The sequence below is a fragment of the Curcuma longa genome, chromosome 16, assembly GCF_044706935.1.
Source record: "Curcuma longa cultivar G26 ecotype Majalengka, Jawa Barat chromosome 16, ITB_CL_G26_1.1, whole genome shotgun sequence".
Classification (NCBI taxonomy): domain Eukaryota; kingdom Viridiplantae; phylum Streptophyta; class Magnoliopsida; order Zingiberales; family Zingiberaceae; genus Curcuma; species Curcuma longa.
Genome location: NC_133876.1, coordinates 10,316,841 through 10,331,024, shown reverse-complemented (window position 1 = coordinate 10,331,024; position 14,184 = coordinate 10,316,841). Strand labels below are relative to the sequence as shown.

The following is a 14,184-nucleotide window of genomic DNA, read 5'->3' as shown; positions in this document are numbered from 1 at the left end:
CTCTAAATGGTCCTCACCCTTAGCGCCACTTTAATCTTCCCTGTGAGAATCCGAGTCCTTGTGGGGCTTCACCTACAAGGCTCTTTATAGGGCCCTCAAATGCATTCGACAACAAGGCGACAAGCTAGAACGTTCGATGGCCTCGTCCAGTTGAGTTAGGCTACTGTCAAAATTAGAATTCAATTTTTAAAAAAAACTATGGATCAGTTGGTGTGTTGCTTGGTTCATCACTCTCGATTTAATTTCTTTACTATACAATGAGACTTTAAGCATAAAAGACAATCTGGTGTATGAAACTTTCATAAAAAGGTCATAAGTTTATTACTTTACTTTCAGGTATAATTGAATTGGTTAATGTGGAGTAGACTTACTAAAATGGACAAGAATCGAATCTTGATGAAGCCAAGACAATATCTTTCTATGTAGTAGTCAATTGTAGTTTCTTGATTTACCTCCTCATAGATGGTCGTGGAGTCACCGTGTAAATGACGGATTTCAACTTTTACTAAAATTGAAGGCCCTAAGTAAAAAAAAAATACCTTTAATATTTAAAAAAATTAAAATTTTCTCTCATTTTTTTTTATTTGAATTTAAGATCGACCACAACGATGAATTTTAAAAAAATATAAATATTAATTTTAAAAAATAAATTTTTATATAAAATTTAATTTTTTAATTATTTGAGATGTAAAATTATTAATTAAATTTTTATATTTAAGTTTTGATAATTAATTTTTTTTAATTGATAAAATTATTAAATGATTTAATCTTTTTTAAGATATTTATCAATCATAAATAAAATTTTATTAATTTAAATTTGAAAAAAAACTGATGAAATTACATAACTAATATGGTTAATAATATTTTGTAAGTTATGGAAAAGAATTTATATTTTTACTTTAAATTTATTATTTTTTAAAAAAAATAATTTTAAAAATAAATCTAAATCATCGATTTTTTTTTTCTAATTCCGAAATAACCTAACGATTTTTATTTAACCGAAGTTTTCACCGCTATTTAAAACCCCTCGGAGTCCTCGTTTCGACCCAAATCCACGGATGGCTCGCTCGGGATCCCGACTCGCCTCTACCATCGAGCTCCCCTTTCGATCTAGGGTTTCCCCTCCCTCCTACCGCGAAGATCGCCGGCGATCGGACCGACGCAGCCCCCGATCGATCACCCCTCCACCCCGCTCTCGTAGCCCTGACTACCGCTGGTCCCTCCACCAAGAGGAACCCTGCTGGACGCGGAAGCAGCCGGGTCATGGAGACGAGCGATCGGACGATGATGAGGAACTTAAGGGCCTTAGCTGTTTCGAGTACCGACGCCTTAAACGGCAGAAGCTGCGGAAGAAGAAGAATAGCTTGTGGATGATGCCTAGCCCTCTGAGAGGCGAGGGGGCGAAATTTGAGCCGTACGATGAGGCTGGTGGTGCTCTGGAATTTTCTGCAGAGGAAGATAAGGAAGCTGCGGCGAAACGAAGTAAGAGTGGGAGCGGTGAGTCTGGTGATTCGGGTGGGAGCCCTTCGGATTCATCCTCGGATGATTCTGATTCCAGATCAGAGAGTTCGCCTTCCCCGAGAAGACGAAGGAGGAAGAGGAGCGGAAGGAGTGGGCGGAGGAGGAGCCGAAGAAATGGAAGCCGCCGGAAGAGGAGGTACTCGGAGTCCGATGGCAGCGCAAACTCCTCTTTTGAGGACAGTGCAAGTGAGGAATCTTCTGATTCAGATCGTGATGATAGAAAGAGGAGAAGTCAGCGGAAAAGCTCAAAGCAAAGCACGCGCAGCAGCAGGAAGAAAAGAAGCAGGGCAACAGTTTCAGAGGAGAGCGAGGAGTCTGATTCTAGCCCGAGATCTAAGAAGAAAGCAAGAAAGAGCAAGAAAGGGTCTAATAAGTCTCATGAATCGGATTCAGAAACAGATGCTGGAGCTTTTGATGCTAAGTTACCTGACGTTGATCCTGAGGCACTCAAGTTCAAGGAATTAATCGAATCTCAGAAGAAGCCAAGCTTGGACAACGAGCCTATGGTTGGGCCTTCACCTCTCCCGCGTGCTGAGGGTCATATAAGCTATGGTGGCGCACTGAGGCCTGGTGAAGGTGATGCTATTGCCCAGTATGTGCAGCAAGGGAAGCGTATTCCAAGAAGAGGAGAGGTCGGCTTGTCAGCTGAGGAGATTCAGAAGTTTGAGGACTTAGGTTATGTCATGAGTGGTAGCAGGCACCAGAGGATGAATGCCATCCGTATCAGAAAAGAAAACCAGGTTTACAGTGCTGAAGATAAGAGGGCACTTGCAATGTTCAATTATGAAGAGAAAGCAAAGAGAGAGCATAAGGTGATGGCTGATTTGCAGAGGCTGGTCCATCGTCACATTGGGGCGGACATGGGACCTGCTCATGACCCATTTGGTGCAAAGGCTTCAGATGCAGTCGATGATTGACTTTAAGTCTACTCTATTTGCTCAGACCAATCTGTCATAGGTATGTATGTTCCATTCCAGTTCCAAGATCTCTGTGGGTTTCCAATGTGCCATTTTAGTTTGTTTTTTATACATAGCATCCCTTTTGTTAATCAGTAAGTTAGTTATTGGCATGGTAGATTCTAATAAGAATTTATATTTATGTGGCTGAAGTGTTAACAAAAGTTTAAATTCAATGGTTTTTCTTGTTGATATGTTTCTCTTATGTTTCATAGTTTTTAGTCTGTCGATCATCTTATATATAATCCTGCTATATGTAGATCACAAAGCCTTGTTTATTTGGAGTGAGAATTTGGAGAGGAGAAAAGAAATCCATTTTACTTCTAGTGAAAAAGGAAGGAAGAGTGTTATGCCTGATAAGACCCAACCATAACAATTGGATCATGTGTAAATCTTTTTTACTTCATGGTTATCAAATTGGACAAATTCTTCTTCTACTTCAAATTTGAATAATACAAATCATGTATTTGAAGAGTCTTTTCAATTCATGATTACTTTCGGCATATAATTTCCTGCTAATTTATGAAAAACTAGTGTAATGTTGACTCATTCTGAGTACAAGTAGCTTTTCCCCAAAATAAAAGTTTCTGCTGTTCATGATTTTTCACCCCCTAGCATGCAACACTCGAAACAAACTTTAAAATATTTGCTTGGGCAAACATGTTACAGGAAATAAATGGACCCTAAATTACCAATTTAAGTTGACAATTAGGAGCCAATTGCTTGTTTCAATATCAAGTCATTGCTTCTTTTCATCCCATTCTTTTATCAGCAATTGAATACTGAAAAATAGGGAGTCGCAATGAACTGCAACTTCAATTTTGCATGGTAATTAGTTTTTTTTTAAATTTGTTTAAGGATCTCCAATCTATAACAAGTCTATTCAAAGGCTCTGAAATATTATTATCCTTTGACTTCCATGTTTCAACTCAAATCCCTACATACCTTGAGAAGTTAACTTGAGCATTTGATATGATGCCCCTCTTTGTGAGAAAAAGACTAATCTGCCTCTGGTCTTTTGTCAGCTTTCTTCCTAGCTAAAAGGATCTCAATGCCGTGATGAAAGCGTCAAAAAATTAGTCGTCTTCTCGGAGTTTCACTTCTCACATATGTACACAAAAACCCTTGTCTTCCTCAAGTGTTTTTTTTCAGTATCTTGGATGCTCTAATGTTTCTTTTTCCAAGTATTGGAAATGGTTAAGGATGAAGATATAATGCTCATTTCCAGAAGTATTATTACTTGCAGGGCCTCTTGTGTGAATTTAAGAGAACAATTTCCTAGTATGTAAACTTGAACCATGTGTAAACTTAACGTGGAAAATTTTCTCCTGTGTTTTATATTGTTTCCATTTAGTTTTTAGTGAAGCCTGCATAAACTTTTTAAAATAATAATAATAATTTTGGATTTATTTAATTAATTTTTCCATTGATCCAATAAATAAAACTTATCTTGTTTGTTTTTTAAATTGAAATTCTAAATTTGTAAGAGTATAAAATAATAGACAAATAGAGCTACAGACATACATGCATATATATTCTTTATAAGTTTGAATTAAAAACTAAATAGAGATCATTGTGTAGCCTTGACAAGCATTATGTCACTTATATTGTATATCTCATTTTGCCACTTATTATCATTTCTTTAATACATTGAGATCGAAGAGTTTTTCTGAAATTTATTTTCAGAAGAACTATTATTAATTGATCCAATCATTAGAGGGAAATGATCATTTTTGGGCCACCCATACCCTGAACCTTCTGCTGATATTAGTTAACATGTTCTTCTGTTGGCATTATATCGTCTGTTAGCTAATGCCAATGATTTATCTTCATATCGTCTGAAAGTCTTTCACCATTAATTTTCTTGGTGATATGTAGTGCCGAATAGCCTTAAAAAAGTAGGAAAGTTTCCTGGTGTTATTGTTCATCATCTCTTTAAAAGCAAATACCATTTTTTCTTGAAGAGAAGATTTCTTGTTATTGTTCATCGGATACTTTGAAGAGAAGGATTAGAGGTGTAAACGAGCAAATCCACTGATGAGCTATTCCAGTCTTAGATTAAAAAAAAAATTATTTGATTAAGTTAATTTGAGTTTGATTTTGACTTTGAATTTGAAAATATTATTAAGTTGAATTTGAATTTATTAATATTTGATTTGTGAACTTGTGAATAAGTTTGTTAAGAGGCTTGTGTGTGTGTGTGAAAGTGATGATTCATAAATATTATATGTTAACAAATCAGGTTTGTGTGTGTTTATTTAATTTTTAAATAAATTAGTTTTAAATTGAGTTTGAGCTGTTAATAAATTATTTAATATTTTAAATAAATTATTTTTAAATTGAGTTTGAGCTGTTAATAAATTATTTAATTTGATTATAAATGGTGCTCCAATTTAAAAATTAAAACTTGAATTGAACTTAAATCGAATGTAGCACAAGGAAAAAATCAATCCAGCCAAATTTGAATCCTTTATTGTTCGGTTCAATTTAATTACAACCCTAATCGTTTCTGGCATTATTGTACTTCGTCTGTTTAGAGAAAATTCTGTGAACAGAGGTTGGTCTACGATTTTTTCCCCTTTTTCCCCTTTTGGTAATTTTTACTTTAAATATCTTTAATTAAATTGATTGTGCTATTTACTCTTGCAATGAATTTTACTTTTAATATTTTGAACATCATTCTCATTCAAGAGAAGACTACATCAATCGGTCTTCTAACGAGTAAACACTCATCTTTTAGCGAGGGTCAAATGAACATTGATCGGTCCATATGATCAATACATAATGCAATGAAAAATCTCGGAAGGAAAAGTGTTCTAAGTTTAATAAATCAAATAGTATGCAAACTTCAATCAAGTTTACAAAGACCATTCTATTATTCTGCACCTCTATAATTTCTAGGATGCCGACGGAAATGGAAATAAATGGAAATAATACATCGAGGGATCTCGATATTTGATGATAATGTGAATTCAAAAAATTATATGTATACCTTTAACCTAAACTGGTTCTTTGTCAAAAGACTTGAGAGCCGAAATGGGAATCTTTACAAAAAAATTCAAGCAGTAGCTTTCAGCTTATCGGCCACCGTAGCAGGAGTGGCGGGAGGAGTCACTCCCCCAGTTGTGGGTCTGTAAAACGTCAAATTTTGAAAGTATTATCTCTAATGTTTAGCAACAATGTATTTTGCAACTACGAAACTAAGTATAGGAGGGTACTTACAGGCCAACCATGACTTTGAATGCATCATAAATTCCCCATTGGGCGCCGGTTAGGGTTCCAATCATCACGATACGAAGCGGAAGCCCACGAGTGAAAAGACCCCATACTCCAAGCTTGTTCACAGCCTAGTTAGTTTATGGCACAAAGAATGGCTTTAGCTGCTATTCACGAAACGGCTTGACATGGAATTTTCATGTAAAGAAATATAACAAGTTATATGAGACTTACATCCCCAACAGTGGCACCCTTAGCATTGTTCAGGAAAGAGACGAGATTGTCGGCAGGGTGAGAAACAATGGCACAGAACACGCCGGCAATGTAACCCCCAGCAAAACTCACTCCAAGTTGAAGCTCTTTGCTACACTGGTCCTTGGGTTTTGGGATTGCGTATTTGTAGACCATCTCAACGATCGTCTCAAATGATGCAAATTTCATCATGGTATCTGCATAAGCCACATTATCAAAATAAGCTTTCATATGGAAGAATGCTATGCAAGTTCAGTACACAGCAGAACTTGTGGATTTAGGAATGTTGCATAGGTATGATTATAGCATAGAAATTGTCATTATTAATCAATCTGTGCTTCTCCTAAAGCTTGGGAATCAACTACAAAAATTTATTCCTTTATTCAAACTCTATGCCAAACTGTCACTAAATATATTTAATTTAATTAAACATCCATGATGTTACCAAATGATCTCACTGCATAGCTAACGAAAACGTAGTTTATGGGATAGCCACAAATGTGTTTAACAAAATCACTCAGGTCGTCTGCTATCATGAAATGGAAATGGAATGGGAATGAGAAAAGAATGAAAAGAGAAATGGTCAGTTTACTCACCTGACTTGATTGACTCCTTGCATAGCCATCTAGCTCAACCCAACTATCCTAATTAATTCGCTGGACGAGCAAGCCCAAACGATCCGACCAGACCTCCCTATCCAACTAGCCTGCTTTAGCTCCACTATGTCAAGCAATCTGACTAGGTTCTATAGTCCGACTAGATCATTCAACCTATTGGGGCTGCTAGGCCTATCCAACTAGATTGATTCACCTACTCTTTTTGGTTTGCACAGCTCCCATGTCCACTCCACTAGGCCCATCCGGATTTGATAAGTTCATGATACTTTGATAAGTCCTATTATATTTAATAAGTAGAAAACTTAGTACCACTTCTTTCACTATGGATTCATCTTAAATCATCCATCCAAATATTAAAATAGAATCATAAAAAGGTGAACTCATTCCATTCTAGTTCACTTGACCAAAAGCACCATTTAAAAGAAAGTTGGACCAATGAGAGTGCCAGAACAAGGTGAATAATAGTATGCATCAATTTCAAAATGATAATAAAGTTTTTTAGAATTGTATGTGATACTAAAGGGTTTTTTCTACCTTGATCCATAACTAATGATCAGTTAAATATTGTGTTTGTTATCCACATGTGAAAAGAAGGTGAGCTACAATAACTGAACCACACTGGGTTTCAGTTCTATGCTCCTCACATGGAATCAATTTATATTACTTGTCTAGGAAAATTAATCGTGAAAAAAAAAATCAGAGTTCTTGTAGGTAGCTAAAGTTAATATTTAGTTGTCAAGCTGGAGAATAATAAATAATAAATAATAAATAAAGTGAGAAAATAGAGAATCCATATCTACATTGGGTACCACATGATACAACAAAATACCCAGATATTAAAAGGTATTAATAGAAGTTGTTGAACGTGCACATATACCAATTTTTTTCTGTTTGTCATAACAACTTAAATTTCACATTTGGAGAAGATTTCATAACTATCAACTTGGTTAAATAAATATAAAGTAAAAAAAATGCTTTGAGAAACATGGTTTCAAAGTGAAGAGACATTTCACAGCATACAGATGGAACAAAATCATATATGTGTGTGTACGTGTGTGTGTGTGTGTGTGTGTGCGCGCAAAAAAGGCATACAACTTAACATCTTGAAAGTTCTCAGCCATCAAATTGAAATCAGGGATTAAGAAAGTTGACCATTTAATTATCTATCAAAATGTTAGCATTAGGTGAACTAATGAAATACATCTAAGTGCTTATCAAATTTTATTATCTATCAGCTCTAATACTTGAAGTCTTCGTACATGTTAGACACCCACACTACAAGTTGTAAAAAATTTAGAAATAACCATGTTAAGGTCTGAACCAACACTTCAAATAGTGATACACAAATCAGAGTAACATTGTTTACAATATGACCACAGATCTTTGGTTTGAAAAATCCGACAAACCATGCAGACAAGTACAACCTACTTATAAATAGTTAAATAAAGAATTTTAGTGTTGTTTATGAAAATAAAATGGCCAAACAGTATTACTAAAGTGACACGATAAAAAAATATGATGAAGTAAAATAAGAAGTAGCTTTAACAACAATGTCCTTCCGCTTAGCTCCATGGTAGGCTAAGTTTTATTGAGTTGATGTCAAATACTCGAGACAGAAATTGCTCATGTAGTAAGGATATCAATAACATCAACAAGGACAAGCCCCTTGAATAGGAACCACAAATTACAAAAAAAGTCCCAAATGTTATCTAGTATTAAATGAGATCATTTCAAAGACAATAATATCACTTGCTAACCACAAATATGATATTTACAACCATAGTTGAACTGTCCGATTCTAGTATAATCACAATCATCATCAACAACAATGAGAACAAGGGCAAAAAGATATTTTTTTCCTAACTGGACATTTTAAACAGATATTAATAATGATATAGCAAGGAAAGATAACTTAAAAGGCATAATAAGAAACAAGTAATGAAAATTCACTTACAAGGAATTTGACGACCCCAAAGTGGAACCAATCCCTTGTACAATCTGCATGAATGACAATAAAGCTGATTACCTAGCAGATAAAATGAACATTAAGAAAAGAACCATGAGAGAAAAGATCATACCCTAATGCTCCCTCGGATTTAACAAACTTGGGCAACCCGTCACTCAAACCTCTAGCAAAACCAGGCTGCGTTTGGACTCGCACCTTGACGGCCTCAAAGGGACAGAGAGCAACGTCGGCGATCACCTCAGCAGACGCAGAGCCAGCCAGGTAGATTAGAGTTTTATACTTGGCAGCATACTCCGGTCCAGCAATATCAGAATAATACTTCTTGAAGAATTCATAAAATCCAAACTTGCAAGCTCCCTGGGCGCTGTACCCAAGAAGGGTTGGAACCCAACCTCGGAAGAACCCCTTCACTCCTTGTTCCTTGAGCAAAACCCCAAATCCGGTTGAGACGCTCTTGTACTTCGCCGGATCGATCTGAAATTTTCATGGAAAGATAATGTTAAACGATAGCGTATGGTAAAAAAATTCGGATCTTCGTCAAATCAGAACTGCGACGCCATCGATCACCAGATGCCAAAAAAAAAACAAAGGGTGGGATCCGTCAGCCGCAAGATCCGAGATCTAGGAGGAGTAACTTAAAAACAACAGTCACCTGCATGTTACACTTGACGAGATCAAGAGGGGTTACGGCCATATGGGTCAGGCCGCAACTGGCGATCCCGCCGGCGGTGCAGGCGGCGTAGAACGTGGGCGAGTAGAGCTTGATCTTCCCAGGCTCGTTCGGGGCTTGGGCAACGACGGATCCCATCGAAGCAGGACCACTGGCCACGTTAGGGACGGCGGCGGCGGCGGCGCTCCGGCCGAGGTTCATCCGATCCATGCCAAGCGTCCCGGGCGAGTACAGGAAGCTGGGGAGGAGCGATTGGCGAGACCTTTCGGAGAGATCCATTGATCGAAGACTAGGGTACCGACCCGGATCAAGAGGAAGGAGAAGGAAGAGATCGGAGACAAGAAACGAGAACGGCGGCGCACTCCGATAAATAGGGCACGTTGCGTTTATATGTCACCGTAAGGTCTAAAATACCCATCAATTCCTTAAAAATTATGCCAAAATATGAATTTATTCACGGTATTATTATTAAAACACAGGGCTATTATGGGTATTAAAGGACGAATGGCTCGCCGCCTTCTTCTCGAATTAAAAGTCAAATTTGCCTCGTGATCCTTTCTCAGCGAACAACGTGGATGAGTTCGTGGCCGTAGGATCTCACATCGTCTTCGATGAACGGATCGATTATGTTTGATTTCGTAAGCTCTTAGGAGGGCATATTCTTTTCAAATACCCATTCATGCATACCCACTTCGTCACCTTCGTCTCTCGTGGGGGTAAGAAGAGTACGTTTGCATGTGGTGTTGAAAAATAATACTAGATTTTCTTTTCGCGCAAGAAGCGAATATGACTCGTTCGTTTTCTTGGGGTTTAAATTTGAAGTTGACGCAGTCGGAACTGACCCATTCCCGCACCCAAGGAGAAAAAAATATGATAAAGCGAGATGGTCGCGATTTTTTTTTCCTCATATACAACATATTTCATCAATACTGTTTTTTTTAATTATTATGAATAACTTTTATTCAATAATAATCACATTAATATTCCAGATACAAAACGTCTAACCAATTTAAATGAGATACAACGCTATTTAGGAAACGATCTAATCGTCAAGGATTGTATGAATCACTAATATAATTCCATAAAATAAAATGATGATTTATTCATTCACACGTACAAAAAAATACCATTGAATAGGTAGTTTGAACCGTCGATTTGTCAATTAATTGAGCCCCTGAATCATAATTGACCCGATTGGCATCAGACCGGTTATGATTCAAGCTCAGTGAACCGGGTCAATAGATAATCGATCCGTTGACCTAGTTACACGGTAGGTTCAGGTTGGATCCGATTTGGACCCAATTATGAGTCTGGGATGGATCCAATTTGAACTTGACTCGCATCAGGTCTACATTATTGGGTGGGACCACGAAAAAGTTCTAACTTTCACCTTGACTTTTGACTCACTTGATTAGCCTTCTATGTTCTTACTTTAGACTTCACCAATTTACCTCGTGTATTTAGCTTACTCACTTCAGAAAAAAGTGAAATCCGCCATCCAAGCGGCCCCACACGATTGATTCACGACCATCGATGAGAAGGTAAATCGAGAAGTTACAATTGACCACCACAGGAGAAGACATTACCTCGACTTCATCAAGATTCGACCCTTGTTTACTTCAATAAGTCTGTCTCGTTGTTCAACTATGCCTTGAGGGTGCACTTAGCTTACTCAATCTAATCCGTTGATTGTCTAGTCCATCTATTTATGTTAATTTTATATAGTTTCACTTAAATTAATAAATAACTTTATACGTGAAATAGATAGAGTGATTCATCTAATGTACAAAAGATAAGATGAAATTGAAATTCTATTAAAATAGTAGTTTCATCTTATTTTTCATCCATTTTCATTCACCTTTCCATTGCAAGAGTCACCAACTGTCTATATGAAACTTAGGGATCCTCAAAATGTCGCACTACATCAAGCCGAATGACCTACAAAAAATAAAGGCAAAACAAAATGGAATGGACTAGACTGTAACAACAAAGTCCATGTCTACAAAAGTCACGAAGTTATAATTGAGAGAAGAGTCACCACTCATCCTTATTAACTACCTTAAGGCCCCAACTAACGTCCTCGCAGTGCCTCACATGCGGAACTAGAGTTCCTGTGTCGATGCCTCGCTTGGCCTTGCAGTCGTAGAAGGGAGGGGCATGGAAGCAAGGTTCGATCGACATTGCTCGCCGGCAAGGAGGGTCAGGAGCTGTCTTGTTTTCCGGCTTGAGCAGAATCCATGGCTGTAGACCGCCGAGACCTTGCGCCACATACCCAAACGTCGACCACGCGCTCGTGACCAGCGTATCAGACATGCTCAAGAGGTAAATCTCTGCCAGTGCTTTCATGTTGTGCGTTCGCTTCTCGGTCTGTTGGTGCCCTTCGTAGCTCGGTTGGTAGACGCTGATGATTTCTCCGCTCGAAGTAGGCCGCTCCCAGTACATGTTTCTGATCTTCTCATAGTATCCTGAATGCAAAGAAGTCACGAGCACGGCTATTGATCTGGCATTTGGAGATAGAACTGCAGGTTCTTGACCACTCAAGTCGGGAAGAAGCTTTTCCTTCAGTGAGCAAGCAAGAATTTGATCCAACACATACTGAAACGGACCAGTTCCTTCATCAAAGACTCTGACTTGTATTCCTACTCTCTCATCCGCCTTTGCTAGGTACGAATTGTAGTATCGGCTGATCAGACCCCATACAGAATTGGTGGGATGGAAAAGATAGCGTCCCAAATGATGAAAGACGGTATCTTTCTCAGGAAAGAGCTTCCTTAGCTCTTCCTTGTATGTTGGAACCAGAAAGAGGGATGGCACAAAGTAGTTGTTCGATCTCAATAATAACCAAGGAATGTCATCGAGCACTCTCTGATCATCTTCGCAGAAGAAAAGCTTGTCATACTCGTCGTAATCATGGGATAGATGGAGATAAGTATAGGCAGGTAGAGACTGTGTTGAAGCTCCATCGATATGGTTAGTGATGACCTTGCTTCTTAACATGTTGCCATAGCTTGTTGGCGTCTTGATGCCAAAGCTGGTGAATTCTTTTATAGGAAAGTCAGCAGGTAGAATCCATGAATTTGCAGGAAAAGGCTCACAGAAGAGGTCGTCCATGTCGGAACCTTTGTCGACGAGCAAGACTCTGTTCGCAAGGAGAGCATACAAAAAGGCAGATGAAAGGGATAGCATCCTGTTCCCTAACCCACTGTATGAAATCCATACGACATACTTGCATTCTGCCGATGGAGAACCATGGCCAGACCTCAACTGTTCTATAGATTCCTTGTAGAATCGAGCATCTGGACCGCATTTTTGATGGAGATATTCATACTTTCTAAGTTTTCTCAACAAGTAGGGAGATGGAATGTGAGGTGATTCTTTGCGAAAAAATATCGGACTGGTACCTGCTGAGGCAGGACAGGCCGTCGAATCCAGCAGACAGCAAGCCATGAAGACGTTTGTCTTTTGCTACAACGAAGGAAGGAATCGTACCGTTCCCAAAACCTGAAATGAATGAAAGCAGATCCAAATGCTGGAAAAATCAAGTTGCGCCATTCGAGAAATCGTGAAAAATAAAGGCTTTGAAGGCAGCACAAAGATTTCATCGATCGCGAGGAGAAATCCTAATGTTAAATTCTGTGAATCAAAGAAGTTCGGCGGAGAATTAGAAATAAGATAATAACAGTCATTCGCGAAATGGATATTGCTCCGGAGGGCTAGAAAGAAAGAAATGATCTGGAAAAAATAGATATCAATATGAAATCGGTTCCCATTCAACAACATTTTTTCCAGAACAAGCGGCTTTTTGTTTCTACGAGAAAAAAATCCGGATTTGATCAAGGTGCAAATCATCACAATCACGAACGCAACGAACTTTCCTTTTTAGGAAAATATTAGCCCCAAATGTGCTTAATCTAAACGCCGACAGATCCGAAACATCATAATACTCTACGCGATCCAGCATTCCAGAAAAAGAAGACAAAGCGATCCGGGCGGTACCTTGCGCGGTCTCTTCTAGGGCTTCATATCTGGAAGCGAGGGAACGATCGAGCAGGAGGCTCCGCTGGCCGCCGGAAAAAACGGCAAAGAGGAGAAACAGGCAGAGGAGGAGGAGGAGGAGGAGGAAAGTGCCGGGTCGCAGGTAGGCGATGCCCCGCGGCTTCTTCTCGGTAGCGGCCACAATGGCGGCGGGGCGAAGAGCTCCATCGCTCTCCGGATCGGCAGCGTGCGGAGACCGCCTCATGCGCTTCATGTCCATCGAGGAATCAACACCAAAACCACCTCGGAGAACTCCGCCGGGCTCTTCGTTGCACCGAACTTTCCCGAATACGCAAAGGCGCACGATAACCGAGAGTGTATACAGATATATATCCTACGCGCTGTCTGCTTGATACGTGACTGTGCTTCCGCTATATATTTTTTTATTTATTATTTTTAATTTATGATTAAATTATTTAGGATTTTATCTTTAAAAAGATTATCTACCTATTATAATCAAAAAATAGTCTTACTTATTCAAAATTATTATACGCATGATATTATTATATTAAAATATTTTTTAACTTAGGTTAAAATTATTTTAGTTAGGTCAGAATTGCTAATTTTGTCAAATTTACTTTCAATATTATTATAGTTTAAAATTACTATAATTAGTGCTGTAATAAAAGTGTTTTTGATTAAAATCTCCATAAGTATTTAAATTCTCAAAATAGGTAAAACTCTCTCCATCTTTTTCTTTCTTCAAGAAAACAATGGAAGAATCTTAATTTAATCAGAGTAGTCTGTTAAAATTTTTTGACGTCAATCTAACTTCTCATTTATTTTCAAGACCCTTTGCCCATTGGAACAGAGCTTCGCGTATGTCAGATTGCTTATTGATTGATGACTTAATAATCTACGATATCTGACCGGAGCACTCGATTTTATCGACCTCATTGTTTCACTCAACCTCAAGGTCTTAACTCCTTCTAGCTAACTCTACGGTTCATT

At 38.2% G+C, this 14,184-nt stretch overlaps 3 protein-coding genes across 3 annotated transcripts; 1 reads left to right on the top strand and 2 right to left on the bottom strand.

Annotated features, from left to right (window-relative positions):
- Positions 1-1,051: 1,051 nt before the first annotated feature.
- On the top strand, positions 1,052-3,837 carry LOC141846914 (uncharacterized). Its single transcript, XM_074734941.1, has 2 exons — positions 1,052-2,478; positions 3,503-3,837. The coding sequence occupies exon 1, from the start codon at positions 1,059-1,061 to the stop codon at positions 2,436-2,438; it is 1,380 nt and encodes a 459-aa protein (XP_074591042.1). The 5' UTR covers positions 1,052-1,058; the 3' UTR covers positions 2,439-2,478; positions 3,503-3,837.
- Positions 3,838-5,279: 1,442 nt separating this feature from the next.
- On the bottom strand, positions 5,280-9,541 carry LOC141847365 (mitochondrial phosphate carrier protein 3, mitochondrial-like). Its single transcript, XM_074735402.1, has 6 exons — positions 9,181-9,541; positions 8,641-9,002; positions 8,517-8,560; positions 5,928-6,142; positions 5,700-5,824; positions 5,280-5,608 (listed from the first exon to the last, which is right to left on the bottom strand). Exons 1-6 carry the CDS (start codon positions 9,475-9,477, stop codon positions 5,536-5,538), a joined length of 1,116 nt encoding a protein of 371 aa, XP_074591503.1. The 5' UTR covers positions 9,478-9,541; the 3' UTR covers positions 5,280-5,535.
- A 1,614-nt stretch (positions 9,542-11,155) lies between these two features.
- Positions 11,156-13,453, bottom strand: LOC141847791 (galactoside 2-alpha-L-fucosyltransferase-like). The gene is given in 3 exon segments (XM_074735878.1): positions 11,156-12,588; positions 12,590-12,699; positions 13,195-13,453. Coding segments are annotated over 3 exon segments (1,725 nt in total). The 3' UTR covers positions 11,156-11,232.
- Between the last annotated feature and the right edge of the window lie 731 nt (positions 13,454-14,184).